The following is a 24,109-nucleotide window of genomic DNA, read 5'->3' as shown; positions in this document are numbered from 1 at the left end:
AACAGATTGACAAACTTGCGAAATGGCGAACAAATCAAAAATTCAGGGTAACAAGAGATACATCTTGAAAACTTTTCAGTTTTGACAATAAAAATAATGATGCTACGTATTGTTGTTGATCATAGTATAATATGATTATACTATGACGTTAATCGTGATAACAACTCGCATACTTATTATGATAAAGTTAAAAACAATAAATATCGAAAGGCTACTGCTTCGTTTCCTTGAACTGAATTAAAATTCGAGAAAGGCGAATTCTTGTCTGCGAGATAAATCCACGTCGTTACTTTGCGATGCAAGAGTTGCGGTTAATGCAGGGTTTCGGCGGGGGTGAGAGCAGAGGATTGTGAACGCCATACGATTTTTTAAAATTCGCTTATGTGCTTAGTTAATTGATGCATGCTAAGACAACTCGTATTTAATCAAAGACAAACACAAAATGACAATTCAACAAATACAGTCGTCACGTACTGAATTTTCATGTTAATGTAGAGTGTTAAGACAAGTTTATTCTTATTTATAATTCATTATACTTAATAAATCCCTTTTGTGCGATCATTAAATTTAATATCGTTAATTAAACATACACATATTTGCATTTACGTTTCCATGAAATCACAGCAAGTCTTTATAGACGACACCGTTCAAATAATACATGAAAAAAGATGAATGTGGTTACCTTATCGATGGCATGCTCGGCCGGCGGGGAGAACAACACAGGCGGCTTGTGCAGATCGACCATGGAGTAAAACTCGCTGCGCTCCGTGACGGGGTGATAAAGCTCGTCGAGCTTTTTTCTGCCGGTCGCGGTCATCTTCCTCTTAGCCGCGCGTCTCTCCTCGTCCCGTGTCTTTCTCTCCGCTCCCTGCGATAAGCAACGTCATCTCTCAACTTAATTTCAACGATCGCATTGCTACCAGGAAGCGATCGCGCGTTACTTACATCGCGAATGAAGAAAGAGTGAGGAAGGGTAGGAGGGGGGGAAAAAATAAACATATGGAAATGCAACAAGACAGTTACCTTATCGCAGAAGACCTTAATTTGACAGTAGCCGCGATGGGAAGGCGGCGTGTACGTATGTGCGTGGGGCGGCGGTTCTTCATACGTGTCGACCTGGATATGCAGCGGCAAACCCTTCACGCCTTTCTGACTCGAGAAATCAGTACTGAGACATTGCACCGCCACGTTTATCTGTGGATCAGAAATCGGACAGGTTGCAACGACAGCGGTGGCGGCGGCGATGGCGGCGTACGCGAGAAATTGCTTTATTAACATTTCCGTTAAATGGTCATGCAATTGAATGCGCGAGCGATACGATATTTGCACGTAGTGCAAGATTGCACGGTGATAAACGAGACATCTACAGGAAAGAGGGGCGGGGAGGGCTCTAGGGTATGCGTAAGTATATGTCGCTAAGAAGGTAACGTGAATCGACATTTCCGGCGTTCCTTACCTTTGCCGACGATTCGAGTGGGTTCCAGTAAACGGCAATCGCATTGTGCGCGACTTCCTCTATGCAGCCCACCAGGCCGACGCTATTCTTTGTGTCTGTAACAACGGACGTGACTCTGAAACTCGCGGATCATGCAGGGGAATATGAAGTAGCTAGTGCTGTTCTCGGGACGCTTTTAGATAGAATATTAAAATAACGGGGCATACGTCCGCGATAAAATCTTACCTTGTCCGTTACGGATTAGGTAGCTTGCGCAAAAATACAAGGAGATTTAATCGACTATGAACATCGAGAAGTTTTGTTAAAGAAAATTCCATCATTGTGTTAGTGTAAGACAATTTATCGAGGACTATTATATTATTTATATTTATTTATATCGTTTAAGTTTATATCAGATCTATTATGAACAATTACCTGCATCAAGAATCCGTTGTTTTACAGAATGCTGCCTGCCGTGCCAAAACTGCCAGGATTTGATCTCGTCTTCCGGACTCTTCTCCTCCCGGAACATCAACATTACTACACTCTACGGAGTACACGTAAGTAATTATTATCATTTGACAGGTTGATAATTACGCTTATCTATGCAATAAAATACACTTAGCATTTATGTTAAAACTGGATCTTGTTAAAATTTTTGTGTTGAATTTTTAATCTATAAGTATTAATTTAAGATAACGTGACTATATTATTTGAATATTTTGTGTTACATTAATATTCAATATTTTTCAGTGTTAAAATAACACGATTTATGAGTAAACAATGTAAAAAACAATACAATTTTAATACATAAATTCTATGATAAATAAATAAAATGTACGCATCAACATATACTTAAATGTTAATTCCACTAAAGAAATGTTTTCACGCTCTATTTCCAAATTGTGTCAAAGTGTTACATTTTTTGTGTTAATTTTTTACATAATATTTATGTTACAATCTAATATTCATGTTTAATTAACACATAAATTTGGATTATTTTGAGTACGCGATATAAGCTAAATTCAACACAAATTTTTTAACTGCATGCACATTATTCCTAATGGCGAGACGGAGCAAAGGAAACATCACACATCATGAGCACATGTAAAATATTTTTCACAATGTATTTCGAGATTCCTCGTATTTTATAATCATCGCTCGAGATTCCCTCATGCTTTATAATCAACCTGACATGTGCGAAGTGGCATAAATAAGCGTCTTGTGTCTTAACAAAGTTAACTTTCGGGTTTCTCATTTCACTCGGATCGGCGATACGCGAGGGACGTACATCGGCCGCGACAGACGCACGCTCGAGCGGGCACACGCGAGCGTGAGCGTTTCGCCGCGAGCAGGCGAGACGGAGGAAGGATTTTTCGTGATTCGGGTGAATGGGCGAAGAACCGCGCTCTCCGACGTACCGGAGGAAATATGGGCGCGCGCGATCGGAAAGGAAAGAGAAGGCCCGTGAATAAGAGGCTCGCGTTACGCGGTTACACTTACTTAACCGATCTCCCTTGAGGCTCGCGCCGCGAGAGACGTGAATATACCGTTCGAATCGCCACACGACTCGCTCTCGACGCTCGATTAGCAATTAACGAGGAAGCCGTAACTCGTCGCGGCGCGCACGACGGAAAAAGAATCCGCCACCTTTATCAGAATGGAAATTGCTAACGGTGCGTGTGTGCGCTCCGCGGCTGCCAATTAGAGCTGCGAGAACAAACGATCCCGTCTGACTTCTTCTTTCGACACGCCGCGAGCACGTCGACTATCTCCGCGAATTTTGCCGCACCATGCGAACGATACCGTATGATGCTACGAAACGCTTATTGTGAGACAGTTCAACATTGATAATTGTATCGTGGCTAGATCATGGACGGTACATCATACTCTCTAGTTTAGTCTCTTGCCACTAACAATAAATTGCAAAGTTGATTCGTAAAACTATATATATAAAAGCATTGTACTTTTTTTTTCAGAAAAGTACGTTGTATATAATTATTTAAAATTATTTAAAACTATTATAACAAAACTTATGCACTGAGAGAAAAATGTTGGTACATCAGATTATAATTATATAAAAAAAATAATTATTATTAGCATTCAGAGAAAAGTTGTGTTTAAATTCATAAAATCATCTTTTTAACTTGGTCTTTTTTTTAAGTTAAAGTGAAAATATTTTTGAGGAAAATAAAAATTTATTGGATTTCAAGAAATAACTTTGTTAGCCTTTTTTAAAATAAATTATTTGTATAATTTAAACAAATAATTATTTAATTTATAAAAGTACTGACAGAAATGTAAGAAACAATTTATTTATGATTTTAGAAATACATTTTTTTCATTTAAAAAAAGATTTACGTTTTACAACCGAACTACTTCTTTAATTATAATAAAAGAAATTGTCAAGAAATTTTTTTCAAATCAAAAAAACTTATCTTTAATCGTGTGACAACGCACAAATTTCTTTGATTCAATCAAATATGTTTTTTTATTCGAAGAAACTTTTCTCTAAGTGAGGAACTTCATTTTTAATGTTATTACTGCTATAATGTTAGTAATAATAATTTTATGTTTATAGTACTATGAAAAAATTTTACTATAAATTATGATAAATTCAAATATTAATGTAATAAAATAAAAAGATATGGATGTCTCAAAAATAAAATATACATTTCTGTGTAAATGCAGTAATAATTATAATAAAGATAACTGGTTTTTTTTAATATTTGCTTAATTATGCAGCAATAATAACTATAATTTGCATGATTGAAACAACTATAAATGTGTAGTTGGCATCAAAAACAATTCTGAATTATAGTTATAATAAATTATGATAATTGCAATCATTTTTCTCTCAGCATAGAAGTCAGTTTTGTTGTATGCAAAACGCAATAATATATATATATATATATATATATATATATATATATAATATTATATTAAAACTATTATTATTCGAACAATTATCCGTGTTAAATGCATCGTTGGGCTTGCACGATCCTCGGGATATAAACGTTCCTACAAATGCCGTTATGCAAACAGTGCAATTATTCTTTTTGCTTTTACCTTGACTGTCTGCCCTGCCTTGAGGAGCGGCTTGTCCGGATCAGACACGTATTCCAACGTGATTCCGTAGAATTGGCCCTTGTTGATGTACGTTATTCTGTCGTCCTCGCGGCGCTGCGACGTGCTGATTGGCGACTCCAGGTGGTACTTAAATCCGTAATTCGAGAAACTAAAGGGCAGACAAGTAAGATTCCAAAAATGAAACACGGATATACACACAGCTCCGACATATTTGAGAGACGCGTGTTTAAAAAGCAATCTCTCTGGTTATTAAACAGCTGGCCGTTTCACACTCGGTCAAGATTGAATCGCGTTTACTTAATAGGCGGTTACAAGTTTGCAAACGAACGCTCAATTAGCTGATTAATGCGCGATGCAATATGAGTGATTATCATGTCATTATCGGCTAATTCTCCGCCGATGTATTCCTGCTTCGTCGACAAACATACCTAACACTGCGCCAGTACAACATAACAACTGATGTGTGCGCGAGGCAAATAAGATCGCGTGAAACCTTCACTAATTAGAACATTCGTCATCGCGCGGAAAGAAACAACCGCGCGCGATCGGATATGAATATTCCGATCGCTAATCGCGGACAAAATGATGAAGGGCTCAGACACCCGGAGCCTGAGAAACCGGCAACCCGGTGTGCGCGCAAAGTGGAAAAAGAAAGACATCGATGGATACGCATCAACCTTGCCCGGGGATGGAAAATCGCGGCTTCTAATCGAGCTTATCTCTGCGCCGGCCACGGGTGAGGCAGGAAGGTAGGCGGACGACCGATAACTTATGAAAAATGAACGCCCATAACCCAAGAGAGAGAGAGAGAGAGAGACTGAAGGAAGAGAGAGACCACGATATATAAAACGCGAGACGACAAAATAACATAGTGGAAGGAAGGTAGACGCGATGAGAAAACGAGAGCAGCAAAAAACACGATCGGCCGCCGCGATCAAGGAAAATCTGCAATTGCTTTAAGTCGCCACTTCTCGTCTCAAACCCGATTTATCGACACTGGTTTCTATCGGTCTTCATTGGTCTACCATCGGCGAGCTTTCTGAACGTATTATTAATAGGACGCAAGAGCGTCCTATTGTCCTCGAAGCGCACGCACACTTTCGTATTCGTGACGCGGTCCTCTCGTCCTTCTTTTTTTTTCCTTTTTGTCTCCGCTCTTTCCTCCTTTTTTTCCCCGGTTGGGGAACCGAGAGGACGAACCAGGGGGCAGCGTGCGTGGCGAGTGAGGCGATAACTGACCGTGGCGGGTGAACGCCCTCCTGCGTGCGCCTTTGCTGCTCGCTACCGTTGCACAGCCGCCGCCTACCCGATGTGTATACCTTGTTACAACTCCCTGTGTGGGTTACGCATGACTACCGAGTCTCTCTCTCTCTCTCTCTCGAATCTGTCGGTCTGACCTTCTCGCTTCCGTTCGCGAAAAAGATCCTGGCCCTGCTCGGAAAGAGAGAGGCTACCCCTCTTGACATTTCGATTTCACGCTGCGAGTGGTCGGCGGACTGCGCGATTTTTCAGACTCGGACTCGCCGCGACCCCGAGGCGCTTGTCCGCTCTTGGAGAGTCGACTTCGGAGAGCTGGCTGCGACTTAATAACTTTAACATCGTTGTTCATCCCGCGTCAGTGAGTATTCAGAGAGATGGAGCGAGAAATATTCAGCGGCGCTGACCGTGCGGTCGAGCTCTAACAATGGAAGGCAACAAATTACAAAAGACGGATGGAGAGAAACGGGAAGTAGAAAGATCGCTAGGAAGGATGGATATGGGAGAAGGAGAAGACCGGAGTGAGTCGGCAAGCGGATGTGATGAACCGCGAAGGAAATGAAGGGTACGTGAAGTGTAAGAGGTACAGGAAGCTCTTCTTCTGTCGAGCGACTAGTGGAGATATTAGTTTCCCGCGAAACAGAAATGACATCGTTATAACTCTGTTTTTAGAGGCGCCATTAGTCCTAAGAGGAATCTTAAATTAACCATCAGCATAATGAGCAAAGATATTACACGACTTCAACTTTGTCATTAGTTGCAACGATTATGCGCCTAATGCGCGACGGAAGTTATGAATTATTAATTAAATTATTAATTTATTAAAAGTAATATTTTTATCAGTCATATATAATCGTACATATTGATTGATTCTTATTGAAATCATTAATATTTTTTGTTGAGCATTTGCGTCTGCAAGACGAGGATCGGATATAGCATTGAACAATGAATTAAGAATGGGATTACTTTCTTTGTTGCATGGACTTGCAATTGCTTGCCTTGGGCAGCGTAAGTTATTAACTTTTATCGTTGCTCTGTTGTTCTGCATGTGCATTTCATGTAATAAGACAGATCTGATAGATTAATAGATAAATATCTATCAATCTCGATAGTCTACTTATTCATCTATCCATCCGATCGAGCATTCGCCTTTGTTATTATAACGCACAATTTCCTATACTGCCATAAAATTCTTAATTGGACAAACTATATCAAGATGTAATTCTATTACTTGACGTTTCCTTTGTTTTTCGACTAATAAGTATAACTACTTTCATTCAAAGAAATTATTTAAGATGAGAAGACGCGCTTTTTAAGTTTCTCAAACATTTCTTGCAATTAATACTTGCGTTAAATTTGTATTTATTTATAAATAAACTGCTAGAAAAAAGCACTTTAAGAAGTGTATCTTTATCGTGGATTTTTCGACTATTGTAGTTTCTAGAATTTACTTACATTTTCGGTATTTGGATCTTATCGGCGTCATTTTGTCTGCCGAAATCATGCCAAGGCCGTGATCTTTGCGGATTCGGATTTGGGTTCGCATTTGTCGCACCCGCGGTCACTAGACTGCTGCGTTGTACTTGCGCTTGTGCGTGGCTCTGCTGTAGCTGCAGCTGCAGGGGTTGATGTATGACCGCGCCACTCTCGAGAACCACCGCCGCTCCAGCTGTAGTTCCACCAGGACATAATTCTGTGTAGTCGAACGAGGACTAGAAAAAAAATTTAATTCGTTGCATAAAAAATTAAGAACCAAAATCCTGATAATACAGAGAAATCTATTTGATTAATTTAAATTAGTAATCTCCATAGAAATTAAACACTCGCGAATTTTTCTATTCTTTTTTAATCTTGCTCGAAAATTCTCTTAAAAAAAATTATAATAGTCTTTTTTAATGAGAGTAATAAATAATTTTCGAAATTTCTTTCGCGGGAAAAAACATATGAGATATAATGATGATATAATTGATATAGAATAAATATAGTGTGTGAAGATAGTAGTGGTTGCCACTCTTTCCGGTCATGTTCTCATAGATAAAACGCGTTCGCATGTACCAGCGTACTTAATCTCACTAATTTAAATGTCCGCTGATTACGATGTAATTAGTATTTAAAAATCTAATAAGGACGTAATTATTTACCGACATCGTTCGCTTCGTATATCAGCGGTATCGCGATTTAATATCTGTACACGTTCGCATCTTATTTTGCATATCAATGCATTTCATTAGATTTTTTTCTGTTCCTCAAGTATTCCTAAATAAATTTCAAACTGCGATTAAAGGGATCATTGGACCGATAAATGATTAATCGCTCGCAAACACGCGATTTCACGTGACTATCCCGATGCGTCCGCCTTGGATCTCTCTTCTCCTCATTGATTACGCATATCGCCGTAAACAAATCTCGAATGTATCCATGCAAACTTTACTTTTATTGCGAAAAAAAACAATGATTTTTCTCCATTTATCATTAATATGCACTTTCGTGCACTTTTGATCGTGCACTCCGCTGCACACGCTGTAGCACACGAACGGGAAAAGAATAGAGGAACTTTGTGGTCTCGTAAAATCAACCGCACAATCCGCACACCCGCTTCCAACCGTGGCTGTTAATAAGCGGCTTGCCAAACGACCTATTCCCTCATACGTCTTCATGCGATTGCGCGTCGCCTGCAGTTATTTTTCAATGCAACGCGGTTACCGCAGCTCGTTACCTCAACTCTCTGTCATCCCGAAAAAAAAATCACGGCAGTCTTTTTCTTGCTAAATTCTCTAACCGCTGAATCTACCGCATATCGACACAAAGCTACTCGTCGTTCTACAATTTTTCAAATGTTTCATGCATTAAATGTATGAGATGCAATAAGCATGAAAGTCGCATATTTTCTTCCAACAACAGTTTTCAATATTTGAAAGCGGCGTCTCCTTAACAAAAATTTTATCGCGGACCTTTCTATTAACATTCAACGTTCTTGTAATTACCTCTTAAAATACAACATATTACAATTTGTAAATTTTTTATTATGCAGTAAAAATTTGAATTTCTCAATGTTTTATTTATCACAATGCACATGCGTGCATGCGACAGGATTTAACAGATCGTTATTTTTGCAATTTTATCATGTGCGATTAAGTAAATTGAGCGTGCAACACACACGCAATTTACTGATGGTTTATTTACTTTATCATGTTTCATCGTCCAGGTACACGACTGTTCTAATTGAGATGTCAGCGGCGGTAATCGAATCAACGTTTCGAGAAACCTGAACCGCGGAGTATTGCTGACGCGTATGCGAAAACTATCGTGTACGTCGCGGATAAGGAACACGGGGGGAATAAATATTCAATATCTAAACACGCTGAAAATTTCTCGAGCCAAGCGGCCGGCAGCCGGCTAAAAATCCGCGGGTCTGGTTAGAATATGATGCATACGATTTGCACGCGATATCACACGGCACGAGGTGTGCTAAAATAAGACGTCACTCTCGAAATGCGTGCGCCGAAGTTTACGATTAGTTTGAGGTGATTTTTCCTTTGCCGACTCGCGCGTTCGCAAGTCATCGAATTCATTAGGCGGATATATCGTTCGCGTCGTGCGGTCCTAATTGGCTTGTTACGTTATCTCGGCGCGATTTAGAGCGGCACCGCTTCTCAAATATTGAGGAAACCGTCGACGGAAGGCATTAGTCGCGAGATAAAACGATCGCGCGCGGGGACAGAAAAATTTAATGCGCTGCCCACTTTGAATATCAACGTTTTAATTGCGCCCATAACGCAAACATACCGATCGGTTTTCAGTAGCACTTACATATTCGATACCTAATCCAACCGACGGACCCGGAGTATTTATTTCAGCGTTTACCGTGCACAAGCGGAGCAGAACGAACGCGTGCTTTCTAATTCGTAACGTCGATTGCAATGCTAATGACTTACTCTCACAGTCTGTAACGTGACACGATTAATGCTTGCGGAAGCGGACGAGATATGCAATAGGTATACGTGAGGATGACGAATTGTCTGTGGCAAGAACTACCGATATAAACGAAATGATATGATCGATTTGCCGCTTAATTGAGCGAGATTTGCGTAGAAAGAAATCAAACGGCTCTAAGATAAAACTAATCACACAATTAAAATTGAGAAAAAATCAACGATTACAGCAAGATTATGGTGCTCAAATAAAATTTCTTATGTGGTTTTACATAGGAGAGAGTTGCCAAATGCGTACCACTTAAGCTATTTTTTTTTAATATATTTTAAATCAAAGTTCGAAATTGTAACTTGATATTTCAGTTATTTATTATTGCGTGTTATACCTTTCAGTAATAAATTAATTTGTTATATGGTTTTTTGTAACATGCTGTGAAAAGTGCGATTTAGAAAACTGGTTGCCTAAAGCATACCTGTGGTCTCTTAAATCATATATGGTTTTCGAAAATATTAAATTTATGAATTAAAGTAATTAAAAATATAAGGAACTATTAACTAATATTTATTTTATTAATGATTTATCGAAAAAACGATCAAATATTCAATAATTAATAACAATAATGAAAAGGTAAGAACACTGAAATAAAACTGGCTTGAATTTATTTTTATAATTGACGTGTTTTTATTTATATCAGTTATTAGTTTTACTATTATCATTTATCAATCTTACATTACTATCATTTGTATTGTAAACAATACAAACAATAAAATTTGTGGTAGTACGAAACTTGATAGAGTTTATAAAAACGTAGATCTAATTTTTATAATAATTGTATATATGTATGTACAATGATTAAAAGAAAATATTCTACAACAAGCCTTCTTTTATAAAAATATAACAACTCAAAATAAAATTGCATAATTACGTTATTATCAGCTATAAATTGATAAAAAATTGACATCAGATGCACATGATTTTCTAAAATGCTGACAGCATACACAAAACAAAACTTGTTAATTTTTTATACATATGACTTACTTCTTAATTTTTATCTTTGTCACTAAATGTTACTTATACAAAATAAAAATGTAAAATATTGAATAGGTACGCTTTAAAAGACCGATACGCATTCGACAACTTTCTTATACTTTTCTAATTCTTTGAACTGCGTGTCGTTACTTTTGGTCTTGAAACGCAGCTCCTAAACTCGAACAGTTAAATTAACAAACAGTTTAATAATATTGATGCTGTAAAACTAATAAGTTGAAAGAGATTTACACTGTACCTTCTAATGAAATAAAATTACGGTATTGAAATAGAATATAGCGATTATACGGTTGAAATTAATGTCACTTCTTTTAGAAACATGCCGTCTAATTATGTAAAGTTCTAATTTTATCCTAATATATAGGTACACATGTTACCGTAATGGACTTCACGACTATTGCGATTCTATTTATCTTTAAATAGGGTCTGATAAGAAAGTTGCTTAAGCAAGGCGCGTATATTATGAAAAAAATCTTTATCGGGCATTAACTTTTAACAACCGGAAGAACGGCTTCGCTTTTTCGACACGGCCGAGTTTTGCGGTTTACCGTAATCCAAGCTACCATAATCACTCCTTTAGAGCATTATGCGTCACGATGTATATGGTATTAGCGTCTTCGAATTTATCACGTCGGCGTAACTGTACGCGGCGTTAAGATGGAAAAATTCACTCGACAAATCGCCTCGAGAACGGCGGTCATGCCATATGCATTCGATCCGTCGGTATTTAGAGCGCTTTACGCGTAATACCGTGCCTCGGCGCGCATTGCGAGAGACACGGGGAATTAATCGCGTGAGAGAAAGAGAAAGAGAGAGAGAGAGAGAGAGCTCGGCTCAACCGCGGGTGAGGCGTCGTCGTGGGCGAAAGCACTCTCTTGACAAATCGCATTGAAAACGATAGCATAGAGCGGCGATACCGACACGCATCCGCGATATCCGCGCTCGACTATGCTCGCAATAGGATAACGGTTGATATCGCATATATTAACGTGCCGATGGTGTCCTTTGAGCGGGGCGAGCCGGCCGAGCGTTAACGAACGATATTTACGATATCGCGCCGCGAGATTAATTGCATCGCGATCGCTTATGGCGCCGTGGGCGAAGTCATTTGTACGCGGTCGATCGAATTGAAAACGATGGCGCGGGAGCGGATGATGCCACGTTGTTTCCCGTCGTGCTGCCTCTACGGCTTGATTGAGCTACGGTTATTTCGCGGACGACTCCGCGTTGAATCGCACTGCCTCGATCGCATCTGCTGCTCTCGGCACGGCCGCACGCTCCGGGGCATTTTTCTCGGGCAATTAATGACGCTGCCGGCATGCTACCCGGCGTAATTCAGTAGCGGGCATCTCCGCGTAGTAAACATTTCTTCATATATCTCCGGCAATCCTCCCTGCAGCCCGTTAACTTCGATCCCCGCTGACGAGACAGCCGCGATCGTGGCGGGATCGCGGCTTGCTCTCGCTAACGTCGCCTGCTGATTGCAATTTATATAGACGTGTGCCGTTTACGATCGTCCCTGTCGGCTAACTCCATGACACCATATTAAGCCCGGGCTGTGTTAATATTACGTGGCAGGGCAGTATGTTACAGCACGCGAGGATCGTTTTATTTCATTTCGCAGCCTCTGTAGCCTCTCTATACCAGTCCAGTGTTGCGAACTTTACGTTAGCTGCTGATATTATTGAGGCATCAACACGTTTCTACCACGGAATTTCTTGTCTCACGTTATACTTGTCAGTCTGTTTTATCGCGACAATTTTCAACCTGAACTTATATTACCGTCCGCGCGACTTTAGTGATCGTATTTTATTTCACTGTATCAGAAACACTTAAGATCTTTATTCGCTTCGATCGTTAATAATGTCATTTGTAAGCGCGTCTGCCTACGCCCGAAAACACGTTGATGACGTACAAGAGAATTGCTTTTAAAACTGGATGCACAATATGAGATACACGAATCAACAAGGACGTATCGAATGTATCAGGGGAATGAAATTAATCACGTTGATAGGACTCACCTGATGAAGAGCCGTGGTCGGATGATGATCCTGCCTGGGCGTCACCGCGTCAGCGCCTATGCCAGAGTCGGGGCTGGGAAGATCAACGGTCAGGACTTTGCTGCTGCTCGACGACGAGCGTATCGCGTGTGTCGTAGCGTATGAGCTCGGCACAACCTCGTACCTCGTGTACGAAGCGGTCGTGGTGGACAGCGAGGGAGTCGAGCTCGACGAGGCGAGAGGCGGCAAGGCGTCTCCGGTGACGTAGACCGTCGTCGCCTCCTGATGGAGGCCGCCACCTGGGTTCCCCGTTGCATTTCCAGTCCCGGTCGCTGACGTGGACGTATACGCGGCCGATTGCAACCTCGGACTGCAGGACGTGTAGGGGTCGTAAGGACTGCCGTACTGCTGCACCTGTGTACCCGTCAATTGCGGTTGACTTTCCTCCACGTTCGAACGATTCGCCGCTATCGGCGCGCCTCGAACGGATCGCGGTTTCCACCATCACATTTACACGTCTTCTTTTTACGGATGAAAAAGACCGCGCGATGATGTGGACTCGCAAAACACGCTGCGATTGAGCAATTTTCGAGATCCCCGCGCGCGGGATGCGACATTAAAATTTGAGCGATGTTATTTTCTTAAGTGTTGTCCAATCCTGCGGCGTGTAATATTTCGTTGGGCTATACGTGCCACGACGTGATGATGATTGTATAGAAGTTGCAAATCTTTAGCAATCTCTACCAATTTTACATCGAAAGAATAAACCACGTAACGTTTGAAGACGTTTGAGACTTGGTTGCGAAAATTCTTTTCTTGCCGCAGGTAATGATTATGGAAGAAACTGTATAACACGTTAAGGATTGAGAAGTTTTGTAGGAGTATATTATTAAGTTAATGTTTAAATTTAAAGTTTCAGACATTGTGTAAAAAAAATTTGTGAAAACACACGGTCAAAACACAAGGTCGAATGTACACGATCGCGGATGTTAGAAGAGCGTATGATTACACTTGGCAATGATCCTCCTCTGAATCTTACCTGTAACTGATGCTGATGATGATGGTACATTCCCGGTGGTGTAGGACTGTCCGGTTGCGCCTGTTTGTGCCGTTTGTTGGACTGTTGGCCCCCGCGTGACGAACTGAGGTCCTCTGGTTCCCTCTTGACCCCGACGATGCCGGCGCTCGAGGCACCGTCGTGTCGCAGGGGCTGTGGGCTCAGCGAAAGCGGAAGGCCACCCTGTAAGTTCTGACTGGGACTGTGGGACTGCTGGTTGTACTGGAGGAAATGGTGTAGCTCCCCTCCTCCGGCGCCTTCGCCGCCTTCCATGCGATTCGTCGAGGCGGAACCGGAGCCAGGCGCCTCCTGCACCAGCAGCTTCTGGCCCATCACACCCCTTCAACAGTCCGTGAAAAATTGACCTTCAGTTATAGCTCCTTTATCGTTCACCGAGATCGACATCGATCCGGGGCGCGCCCTAAGAACGTGTGACGAATTCGATGTTATATATATCGAGGTCGATTCATTCGTATTGCTACCGATTGCCTTTTATAGGCTTATATTCGCCATCTGGGCCATCTGGGCATTATTGATTGACACCAGCCGCTGAATGAAAAAGAGCGGATTCTTCGCGTTCAGGTGTTACGGCAAAGTGATGTAGGAGGATTACATTTCTTTTTTATATGTCTATAACTGGCAACCACCTTTACTTAGATATTAGATATAATATTAATTACATAGCATTATTTCTTAATCTTATTAAAAAATTAATAAAATTATATAAATAATTAAAAGATATAAAATTCTTTACTGCAAAAATGTCAAATTATATTTAGATTGAATCTTACAAGAAAAAAAAAAACAGCTAATCGAAGAGCCAAGATAACACATCAATCAATATTTATTAGTATCGCGTACGAGTATAACAGTTTTATGGTTATATGAATATATGAATATATTTTTACGATTAAAAATAACTGACTTTATTTAGATCCTACGTGTTCATTGAAATGATAATTCGAATTGGCATCATCAAAGAAACACAAGAGACCGGCCGTACTTTCTTTTTCCTTTTTCCACGCTCTGTTAACGAATGAAATCAGCGAGGAAAACCGGCGCTGCACTTCCGCTGCGCGTAGCACGCCGCATCTGCCGAATTCGGCAATAAAATTTTCGACGCGCGACGCGCGCGAAGAAACGCGATTCGCCGATCGACCGTACGGGAGAAGAATCGAGAGGATCGCGGTATTATGCGAAGTAGTTAACATGTTATATTTAGCATGATAATACGTATCCACAATACCGGGGACCCTTATAAACTGCCAACGCTTTCGGCGTATGCCATCTTTTCCCCTTCTCACCCTCTTTCTATCGTCTCTTCGTATTTTCCGTCGCGAAGAATCGCCCTTCGCGTCCCCGTCCTGGCAACCTTTTTGCCAGGTTCTCTCTTTATCTCTGTCTCCTCTTAACCCTTTTTCTCTCTAAAGGAGTACACATCCCTCTCTCCATCTCGCTCTATCCTTTCGCACCATCACCGTGGTTCCTACCCTACGGTCAGATGCTTCCGTACAATGATCTTTTTTTACACTTGATACCTGATCTCTCCTCTACTTTCTCTCTTTCTCTCTTGTTTCTCCGTCCTGCCTATTCTCGTATGTCTCGCAATACGATGAGAAGGGTGACGCCGAGAGGAGGAGAGACCATCCCGCGTGGTGCGTCTCGACACACTTGTGCCTGAAGAGGTGCAGATAGGCCCTGAAGATCGTGGCCGAGAGCGGGAAAAAGACGGCGGGTAAACCCGGCCGCGGCGAGAGACCGGGCACGTTCTTTCGACAAGCAAAGAGAATGGCATCGCCATCACCCGGGGCCATAGCAGCAAAACCCGAGCCTCATGAATTCGGCTTACGTGAAATGGATCCGCTCGCGCGCTCTCCATTCGCGACGCCTCTCGCGAGAGCGTTTTCCGATAATGCGATGCTAATCCAAAGACGCGCGATGCGAAACGGGATTCGCGTGCGCGCAACCTTTGGGAACCCGACACGCACCCCTGGAAATTCGGGATCGCTAGGTGCGAGGTATCAGATTGCAGACCGCGTCTGACTGGCGTTTTAAGCTACGGGACGTCAGTGGTTCTGTGCAACTGTCATCAGCACGTCTTCATTCGAGATTCCCTCAGGGGGTTTGCGACGGAAGTTCTAATTAACAAAATATCGTATCTATTGTAAAGCATTTTTTTCACCCTGCGAAAAATTTCGAAGAGTCGACGTTGCACGTTTTTATCCATTCACTTCGATTTTATTCGAGCGTGAAACTGTATTGCACTTGTAATATTTTTTTTATGGGCTTTGGAATCAATCTTGACACGATCTTTCGGCATAGTAATGTTAAACGATGTGCGAAACGAAGTATTTTTTTCGTGACTTCATAGCTGTCGAGGAGATAAGTACTGTTAGTGGTCAAACGAGAAGAAGAGAAGAAGAAAAGCATACAAAAAGAGAGAAGAGAAGTTTAGCATAAAACGAGAGGGAAGGGAACTAAGAATGGGAGGGGAGGGGGGGGGGAAAGTCTCCTTTCGAACCAGCTATTTCGTAGAGCTAGCCATGCCATCAGTTCACGCATTATCCACGCATTCGCACCGCCATGCGAAAAAAATGATCGATAATGTCAATAGAAGCATTACTAAAATATTCCATGCAAGCAGGTATCGATAGGTTCAAGTATATCAGGTCAGAAGCGCCTCGTAAGTCAATGTGTTACAACTTTGTCGATAAGATATGTCACGAGAAACAACTGGAAGATATGATATCGCGACTGTAAATTTAACTTCTGACTAGAAAAGTTTCTTCTTTGATGTGCACCTGTGTAATTTGTAATTTATGCGAGTGTACATTTTATCAAGTGTTATTTTCATTGTTGTTATGGCGTTACTGCATCGCTGTGTAATAATTGTGGAAAAATTTACGTACACAAAAAAGATATAACAAGCGAGTACCTTCTTTTAATTCAAATAGTTCTCTCCAGCAATTTGAGAACGCAGAAATGTAACATGAGCAAAAAATTTTTAAGTGTCAATCGACATGAAATTTATAACAATGCGTCATTTTTAACACTATTTGCTTTCTATGTTCTTAACGAAAAATCAATTGCCCGGCAAGAGATATACGTAAGAATTCTAAGTGAAATAAACGGTACAAAGGGAAGAGAAGCGCGTTTAGCGACGACGTACGTACACCATTTTTTATCACTTCACCTCTGCACCCCCGGCAAACGCCAGTCTTCGGCGATGAGCGGTGGAGATCAGAAAAGATCGGAGAGCCGCATTCTTTTTCCTTGTGCGTGTGGAAAATCTCGCTGATTACACCGGTCCCCCATCTTCTTCCGGGGGATCAATACGCGCCGCGCACGAATTCATGCTCCTTGCGAATCATTTGCGCTGCAAACGAGTAAATTACCGGCCGCTCGTCGCATTATACAGTCAGTCTACCGCGGTATTCCGTGTCTTTTACTACGGCGCGTCCCGCGTGGCAGAGAGGAGGCAACGCGCGCGTACCGGTGCGCAAGTACGAACGCGAGAGGCAATTACGTGCTTACGGTGCAGCATTATCGACGACAAGGCACTCACCCTGCGCGCGGCGGCAACGGCGGCTCGACACGTGAATCTGCAGGTCGCCGGGGTCACCGCAGGGTCGCGGCACGCACGGCTATTTGTACGTGCGCGAATACGCGCGCACACGAACGCATGCTGCATGCGGTCTTGGTCGCGTCCGTCGGGACGCGGCTTGCGGTACCGAGCCTCGCGGCAGGCGGCAGGCCCCGCTTCGGAACCGGAATCGGGCATTTCTCAAACCGGAAATCGGGCGTATCACGGTATACCCGCTGCAAACGCGTGTGCGTATATGTCATAAGCGACGGACCTGTCTGTATGTGGCACGAGACGAAACTCGAAAGACAGGTCCAACAAAGTGGCGCTCTACCGGCTGCTCGCTCGGGTCACTCCTTTGATTATTATTGCCGGTCTGCTCTTTTTTTCCATCCCGCGTCTGCCGGCTTCTCGTACTCGCTCGCGCGCGTCTACGGCTTTTTTTGCCTTTACGAGCGCACGCATGCACGCACGTCGGCACCTGTGCTTACAGCACGTGCCGCCGTGTCGCGGCAATGTCAACGTATGCGCACGTATGTACATATGTACGCGATGGACGGTCTTAGAGGAAATTTAGATGCGCGCGGCGTGGTCAACGACGTCTCTGCCACTTCTCACGATGGCCGCCGTGCGGCTTTCCTTCCTAGTGCTTCACTTCCTAGGACTATCGTGCGTTTCCTGGAAACACGTTACTGCCGGCGGCTTTCGGGAATTGTGAGACGTCCTTTGATCCTTGTATCGCGTTTATCTAGGTTTTCTTAAAAAATTCCCGTATTTGTGTATTTCATGTTGTCTTTTGGAATTCTGTTAAATTTTTTTTTTAACGGAAATTGTTAACAAGTTGCAATTCTCAGCTTATGAAAAAGATTCGAACGTATAGAACAGAATCTTAGTTACACAAGTGTAATCAAATTTGATAATACTTACTAAATATTTAGGAAAATGAAATTATTTTTAAGCGTATCAATGAAATATTTAATTGGCATATTCCACTTGATATTTGGTACTCAACATTTAATACTTATTTATTAAACTCTTTTTTTCAATGTGCGATAATTAACGAGAGAGTTTTCTAAAATTCACTTCATGTGTAAATAAAATCATGAATCTTAATGGAAAGCGAGGTAAAATGACGTACTGCAATTAGGCCTCGCAAAATTTTTGAAACTGAACTCCTATCTTTTAAAATCAATCAATAACTTCTTCAGGATGGACTCCCTATCAAATGTTGGCAGTAATCTTACGCCGGAGACATAGCGATTTTTGCTCTTGCGTAACGATTTGCGGGATTCGATGTTGAGGTTGCTCGTGCATCGTAAACCGCAAAGTGTCATCGAATAATCGCATACCCGCGAAACTCGACACTGGCCTGTTACCTCCCCGAGGTCGATTCCTCGACTTTCGTCTGGTTTACCGCTGTCGTCGATGTTACGGAACAGGCTATGAATTTGCCCCGGTTCTCAGACCTCTGCGTGTCCTCGAAGTCATACGCGCCTTCCTGCTTTGCTAATGAGACACTACGCGATCCGGTTTTCGGATCTGGTTCGTTCGAGCACAGTGAATCAACCCTTTGCGCGAAACACGTCCGTTTAATGCTCCTTGACTTCGTTACGACGATCGAGATCGTTGACAGCCGGAGTGCCGGATTTTAAGTGTTTTTTGTGACCCCGCAAAGTCCAGGGTTTCGCGCTGTTCCCCACGAGTACGCGGCGAACTGTTCCCGCGGTCGCCGAACCCCGACGATCCTAGGCAGAAACCCGTAAGGTGATACAAAACAGACGGCGTGTTACGGCGTTTTCTAATCGTAAATTCGAGCTAACGAGATAATATCGCCGCGAGCTGGCTACCTCGATCGACCGATCCAGTTCTTGCTTGGTAATCGAGATCTCATAGTATCACAGCGTTGTCGACACTGTAACATCACGGCGCACGTAATTGGCGGATTATTCGCTTCCCTTTTCCGTTTATCGAGATCATATTTCGTGAGAAAGAAAATTTACAAACGAAATATATAATACGATAGTACAAGCGGAATATTAGTAATTTAATGGATAATGGAAAAGTCGATATAATTCTACGGAAAATCGATTTTATTGCAATGAAAATTTTTCACAAATTTTTAATTAAAGATTTTCAACGATTAGTTCTTAAATAAACATTTAAAAATTGTCCCATTAGGGAAAAATTAAGATTATTTAAGAAGCAAAATTTTACTCCAGCTAGTCTTCAATTTTCAATGTTAAATGCTCCAATTTAAATGCTTGAAAACACGCGTTCTTATAGACATTACTGACCGTTGCGATAAGTATCATTAATCATATGTGATCTCAGTGATCGAAGTGGCTAACACCCGCCCCCGGAGAGCTGGAAAATTCCAGATTCGATCCCTGGCAGAGGTATTATTTTTTGTAACGAATACTTTTATAATATTTTGAGAGGAAGAAGTTTTCTCATTAGGTGCTTGTGAGCATCATTATTTTTAAATTGATTGTCGATTTAGTAATGTGATATTACTGTTCTCATTCAACAATGTTTCAAGACCGGAAAATTTGTCAGCGCGAAGTTTGATAATGCATTGCTTGAAAATGGATATAAAATCACAGAAGAAGCATCAGATCTCACCGAGACCGATAAGGCTCTTTAATTAGTTATGTTTTCACACGTCGGTCTTTAATTAGTTGCGTTTTCACATGTTCTCTTGTTAAATGCTCGTTTTTTCGATTTTATCAATATTTCATACAGTTTTTTAACTTTTTAAATAGCTGCTATTGCACGAACATGTCCAATGATCATGATATACTCTGACCCGGTATATGATCCTTATATTTCAGCCTTACGGCTCATCACAACCTCGGATCTTAGCACGCGACTCGCTCGTGTGTGATTTTTCGCGATCGCGGAAAGATCCGACGCTACCGGAGAACGCGGAGTCGCGATCCCACGCGGCGAGCGCGAAACGAGGGCGTTGCCATTCGCGTATCGTGATCCGTCGACGAGCCATTTACGTTCCTCTATAATCGTAAATCCAAACAAACGAGAACGCGCTCGCGCGAAGCTACGTGTCGGGCATAAAACAGCGTGACAGCGAAAACGGGGCATGGCACTCGTGGCCCGTCCCGTAGTTCTGATTTCTGATTCCGGCCTGCCGCCACGCCGGCCCGTTTCGTTTTACGACGTGACACGCGGACCCCTTTTCCCCTCGTCCTCTCAACTCGTCAGGTGGGTCAGAGGCCACCGCGGTAGTGGCCAGGATTCGTCGTAGTGGCGAGTCTATGCTCTTAAGCATTAGATCGCCGCGTAACGATAACCCGGAGAAACGAAACGTGTAATAAGAAGTAGCGACAGCCCGCTCGTATTCGTCGTCCGGCTGATTGCCGACCACCGTAAAGGTCCGCGATCTCGGAAACGGAAGGTTCCATTATGTCTGTGCACGCGTGTACGCAGTGGAGAACGGTGCTGCAAGAAGAGGAGAAAGACCGGACCTTGAGCGGTATTCCTGACGGCGAGTAGCTAATTAGAAGTTTCTAATTGCCTCAATTAGGAATTCACAACTCTGCCGTTTTGCGCCATCCGGATTGTTTCGCGAGCAAGCAGTTTAATTAGGATCTTTTAACGTTATTACAATGTCACGAAATATATTTTTTTCCCGCGATATTCTTTTTTTCTTTTCTAAGCCATTAAACAATTCTGAAAGTGTCTTCCAAGTTCTTCAAAAGTCTGTCGAAAAAAAAAATTTACATTTTCCAGTTTAATTTTAAAACGCAACTAGTGTACTTGACATTATAACGTTGTTTCTTAAGCTAATAGTAAGAAGGCAGCGAAGACAACGAAGAACAATCTTCTTCGCGGAACGCGTTCACGTCAGCTATCTGTCTAGTCCCAGAGACAAGTCGGGTTGGCTTGGGCATGCACCCTCCCGGCGAGCGTAAAGGCCACTGCCGCCTCGTTCCTAAGTAGATCTTGGCGTGACGATAACCAGGAAACGTAATAAGAAGTTGCAGTGTGCCGACGCTCATTGCCGAGTTCATTCTTGAGCTTCTTCTTAAAGACCGGCCTCTGTGAGCAAGACTTCATTACGTTCCGCGCCATTCCGCGTCGCACGTACGAAAAGAGATGGTCGTAAAGAAAGGTTCCAGGCACGGGTATTATGACCGGCGCGAGTATTACGAGTAATATGGCGTATATGATACAGAAGCGTGGCTAACGCCATATTTACTCGTCTCTCGTCTACGTCCGTTACGAGAATTCAATTTCGCCTCGCGAAGAACCGTTTTGCATCCGTCGTAATAACATTTTATTCTCCGTTTCGCACAGTGGACGATCTCGCCTAGCCACCGTGAAATAATTACAACCTGCGCTTATCTCGGCAATTAAGAAGCTGCTCTTATATACCGCCAAATGATGAAACACATTCGCGCGTTGCTCGCCGCGGGACGAGCATTCATCATATTGACGTTATTAATGCGCGGCCTTGGGTCTGAATTTAATATGAATTAATTAGAAATTTGTTATCTCCGGGAGGTAGTTTCACTTTCGAACTCGGAACGTGATCGCCGCCGCCTACGGAAAACGTGCATCACCGAGATGGAATCTACAACGGGTTGGCGCTAGAATTTCATTTCTCGGTACGCTGTACAACATACCACACGAGGTCTCTGATGTAATGGCATGCTGTCGCACATCGGGAAGAAAGGACCGACAAAAACATCTCCCGAGTCATTCGATGGGAGCGCAAAAAAGAATTGGATCGAAGATAGTAATATCTCTGCATACTTTCATGTGCATATTTAGTTGCAACAGCCGCGAAGTTTCAAAGAACTGTCGATAGTACGTACGATTGAGGGGATTCACGTGCAACACTTGTCATTAACATCTCGGATGTGGGGTACAATTCGCGTGTGTGCGTTCATTGCGAAATGCGGTCGCTTTTCTCAGTACATCGCATGACCAACGATGAAGCAATCGACCGCAATTGAACGAGAAAGATACTCGAGCGTTATGACAATTACTATGATTCTGAAAGGATACTTCCTGCCGAGTTGTAGCGCACGCAATTGAGGTGATTTTTTTCTGCAGCGCGTCATCGGAATGTTGCGGTAGTAAATATTAGTATTCTCATTTATATATATTTATATGTTTCTATTATATTTAAAATTCTTTTAAGATACCATGTAAAAAAAAGATACTTTCTTGATATCGTTTGCCAATCCTGTTTGCCAATTCCGACTACTTTTTCATGTATTAAAGTGGGTCAAAAAATCTCTCTGAAAATTCATAAACACACTTTCAAGTTTCTAGAATAAATATTATATCTATACTTTATTTTAGAAAAAAATTAACTGTAGTATAATTTAATTACTTTTGAAATTTTTAGAAATTTCTACAGATTCCATACGGAATACTCACAATGATACCTCAAAAGTTAAAACTTATTAAAACTTATATTGTGTCTTTTATTTATGCTTCAATTAAATCAATGCTTGCATGTAAAATTCTTTCATGCTTCGAGTAAGAATTAAAATTTGATGAATGTAAGTGCAACCGTTTACGCTTTCTTTCGGCGTTTGCGTCTCTCCATTGAATACTTTTTCGCGTTTCGATTGCTATTATCTACGTCCGAGAGGCGTCTTCATCTGCTAATTGAATCAATGTTACCGCACGCGAGAGCTACACGCGGCGAGTATCCCCTTATTTTCCCGCTCTATCCCGCGGCTTCGCTCTGCGGCCGTTCTCCGCGTTTGGAAGGCGGATATCGCGGTTGTCGCTTATGCCCGTGGACGTTAAGATTAAGGCGGCGATCTCGCGGAGTGCCGCGAGGCCGTCTTTTACGGCGGCGGCTTGCTGTGAAACCGTACGCCGATTCTCGATGGCTTTGCGCCATCATTCTACAACCCCGTGGCGAACCTTAAGCGACCGCCGGTCTCCGTAAGAGTCCTGGCGTGCTGTCCGCCTCCTCTTCAGACTCGGCTTTGCGCACGTCGCCGCGTCGGGCTCTGACATCCGAGAATTGAGCCTCTCATGAAAATTGCGTCAATGACGACATGTTCTCTTAAAAGGACAAGTCAAGATATACTTGCGCTTGGGTCTTAATCTGACAATACAGATTGCTGAGTAAACGTACGCCAGGAAAAAGTGGACTGAAAGAACGAGAGCTTCTTCGCAACGAATAAACCAAAACGGACGTTTTACTCGCTTCACACGGTAGATGCGGCCCTGCCTCTATGGAATGAACGCTTAAAAACCCGCGGACACCTAATGGTATCCTTATGCACTTACAACAATATGGTTAATTGAACAGAATATTCCTGGTGCTTGGCCTCTCAGCAGGTCCATTATTCGAATTACGACATGGCCGTCTCTCGGCGTGATCGCGCCGAGTTCCGCATATTTTTCTGGGCCTTATGTTGGGCACGATAATGTTATAATTTAGTATGCTCGAGGGATCCTACATTGCTACTCATGTCGAAAAAATTAGTATTCTAGAGTTAATATCATAAATTCAGTACTGTATTTTTAGCCGAGAGTCAAAGTCGACTTGAAAGTACGATACGTAGAATTTCTAAAATTATCTTATTCCTGAGAGCTCATCTCTTAGTTTTTAAATTTTAATTTAAGCACGCATCGGACGTTTAGAGACTCGTTTTAGTAGTTATCAATTATTGTCGTCGTAAAATGTCGATATAATACTTTCGCCATAATCGCAATAA

General features: G+C 42.2%; 1 protein-coding gene and 1 long non-coding RNA gene across 5 annotated transcripts in view; one reads left to right on the top strand and one right to left on the bottom strand.

The window, feature by feature from the left end:
* LOC120357272 overlaps positions 1-24,109 on the top strand; it is a 181,962-nt gene that overhangs the window by 24,461 nt on the left and 133,392 nt on the right. The window contains exon 2 of the long non-coding RNA XR_005574426.1: positions 1,898-1,995. This is a non-coding gene — a long non-coding RNA (uncharacterized LOC120357272). The remainder of the gene's footprint in view (positions 1-1,897; positions 1,996-24,109) is intronic.
* Positions 1-24,109, bottom strand: part of LOC105202794 (protein grainyhead) — a 118,033-nt gene that overhangs the window by 6,104 nt on the left and 87,820 nt on the right. For all 4 annotated transcript variants that reach the window (XM_039447427.1, XM_039447424.1, XM_039447426.1 and 1 more), the window contains 8 exons: positions 13,802-14,159; positions 12,784-13,176; positions 7,238-7,494; positions 4,505-4,673; positions 1,871-1,982; positions 1,457-1,551; positions 1,024-1,194; positions 683-868 (listed from right to left, as the gene is read on the bottom strand). In XM_039447427.1, coding sequence (XP_039303361.1) covers positions 683-868; positions 1,024-1,194; positions 1,457-1,551; positions 1,871-1,982; positions 4,505-4,673; positions 7,238-7,494; positions 12,784-13,176; positions 13,802-14,159 — 1,741 coding nt within the window. The remainder of the gene's footprint in view (positions 1-682; positions 869-1,023; positions 1,195-1,456; positions 1,552-1,870; positions 1,983-4,504; positions 4,674-7,237; positions 7,495-12,783; positions 13,177-13,801; positions 14,160-24,109) is intronic.

The sequence above is a fragment of the Solenopsis invicta genome, chromosome 3, assembly GCF_016802725.1.
Source record: "Solenopsis invicta isolate M01_SB chromosome 3, UNIL_Sinv_3.0, whole genome shotgun sequence".
Taxonomy (NCBI): Eukaryota; Metazoa; Arthropoda; class Insecta; order Hymenoptera; family Formicidae; genus Solenopsis; species Solenopsis invicta.
The sequence above is the reverse complement of the archived record's forward strand: the minus strand, read 5'-3'. Positions and strand labels throughout refer to the sequence as shown.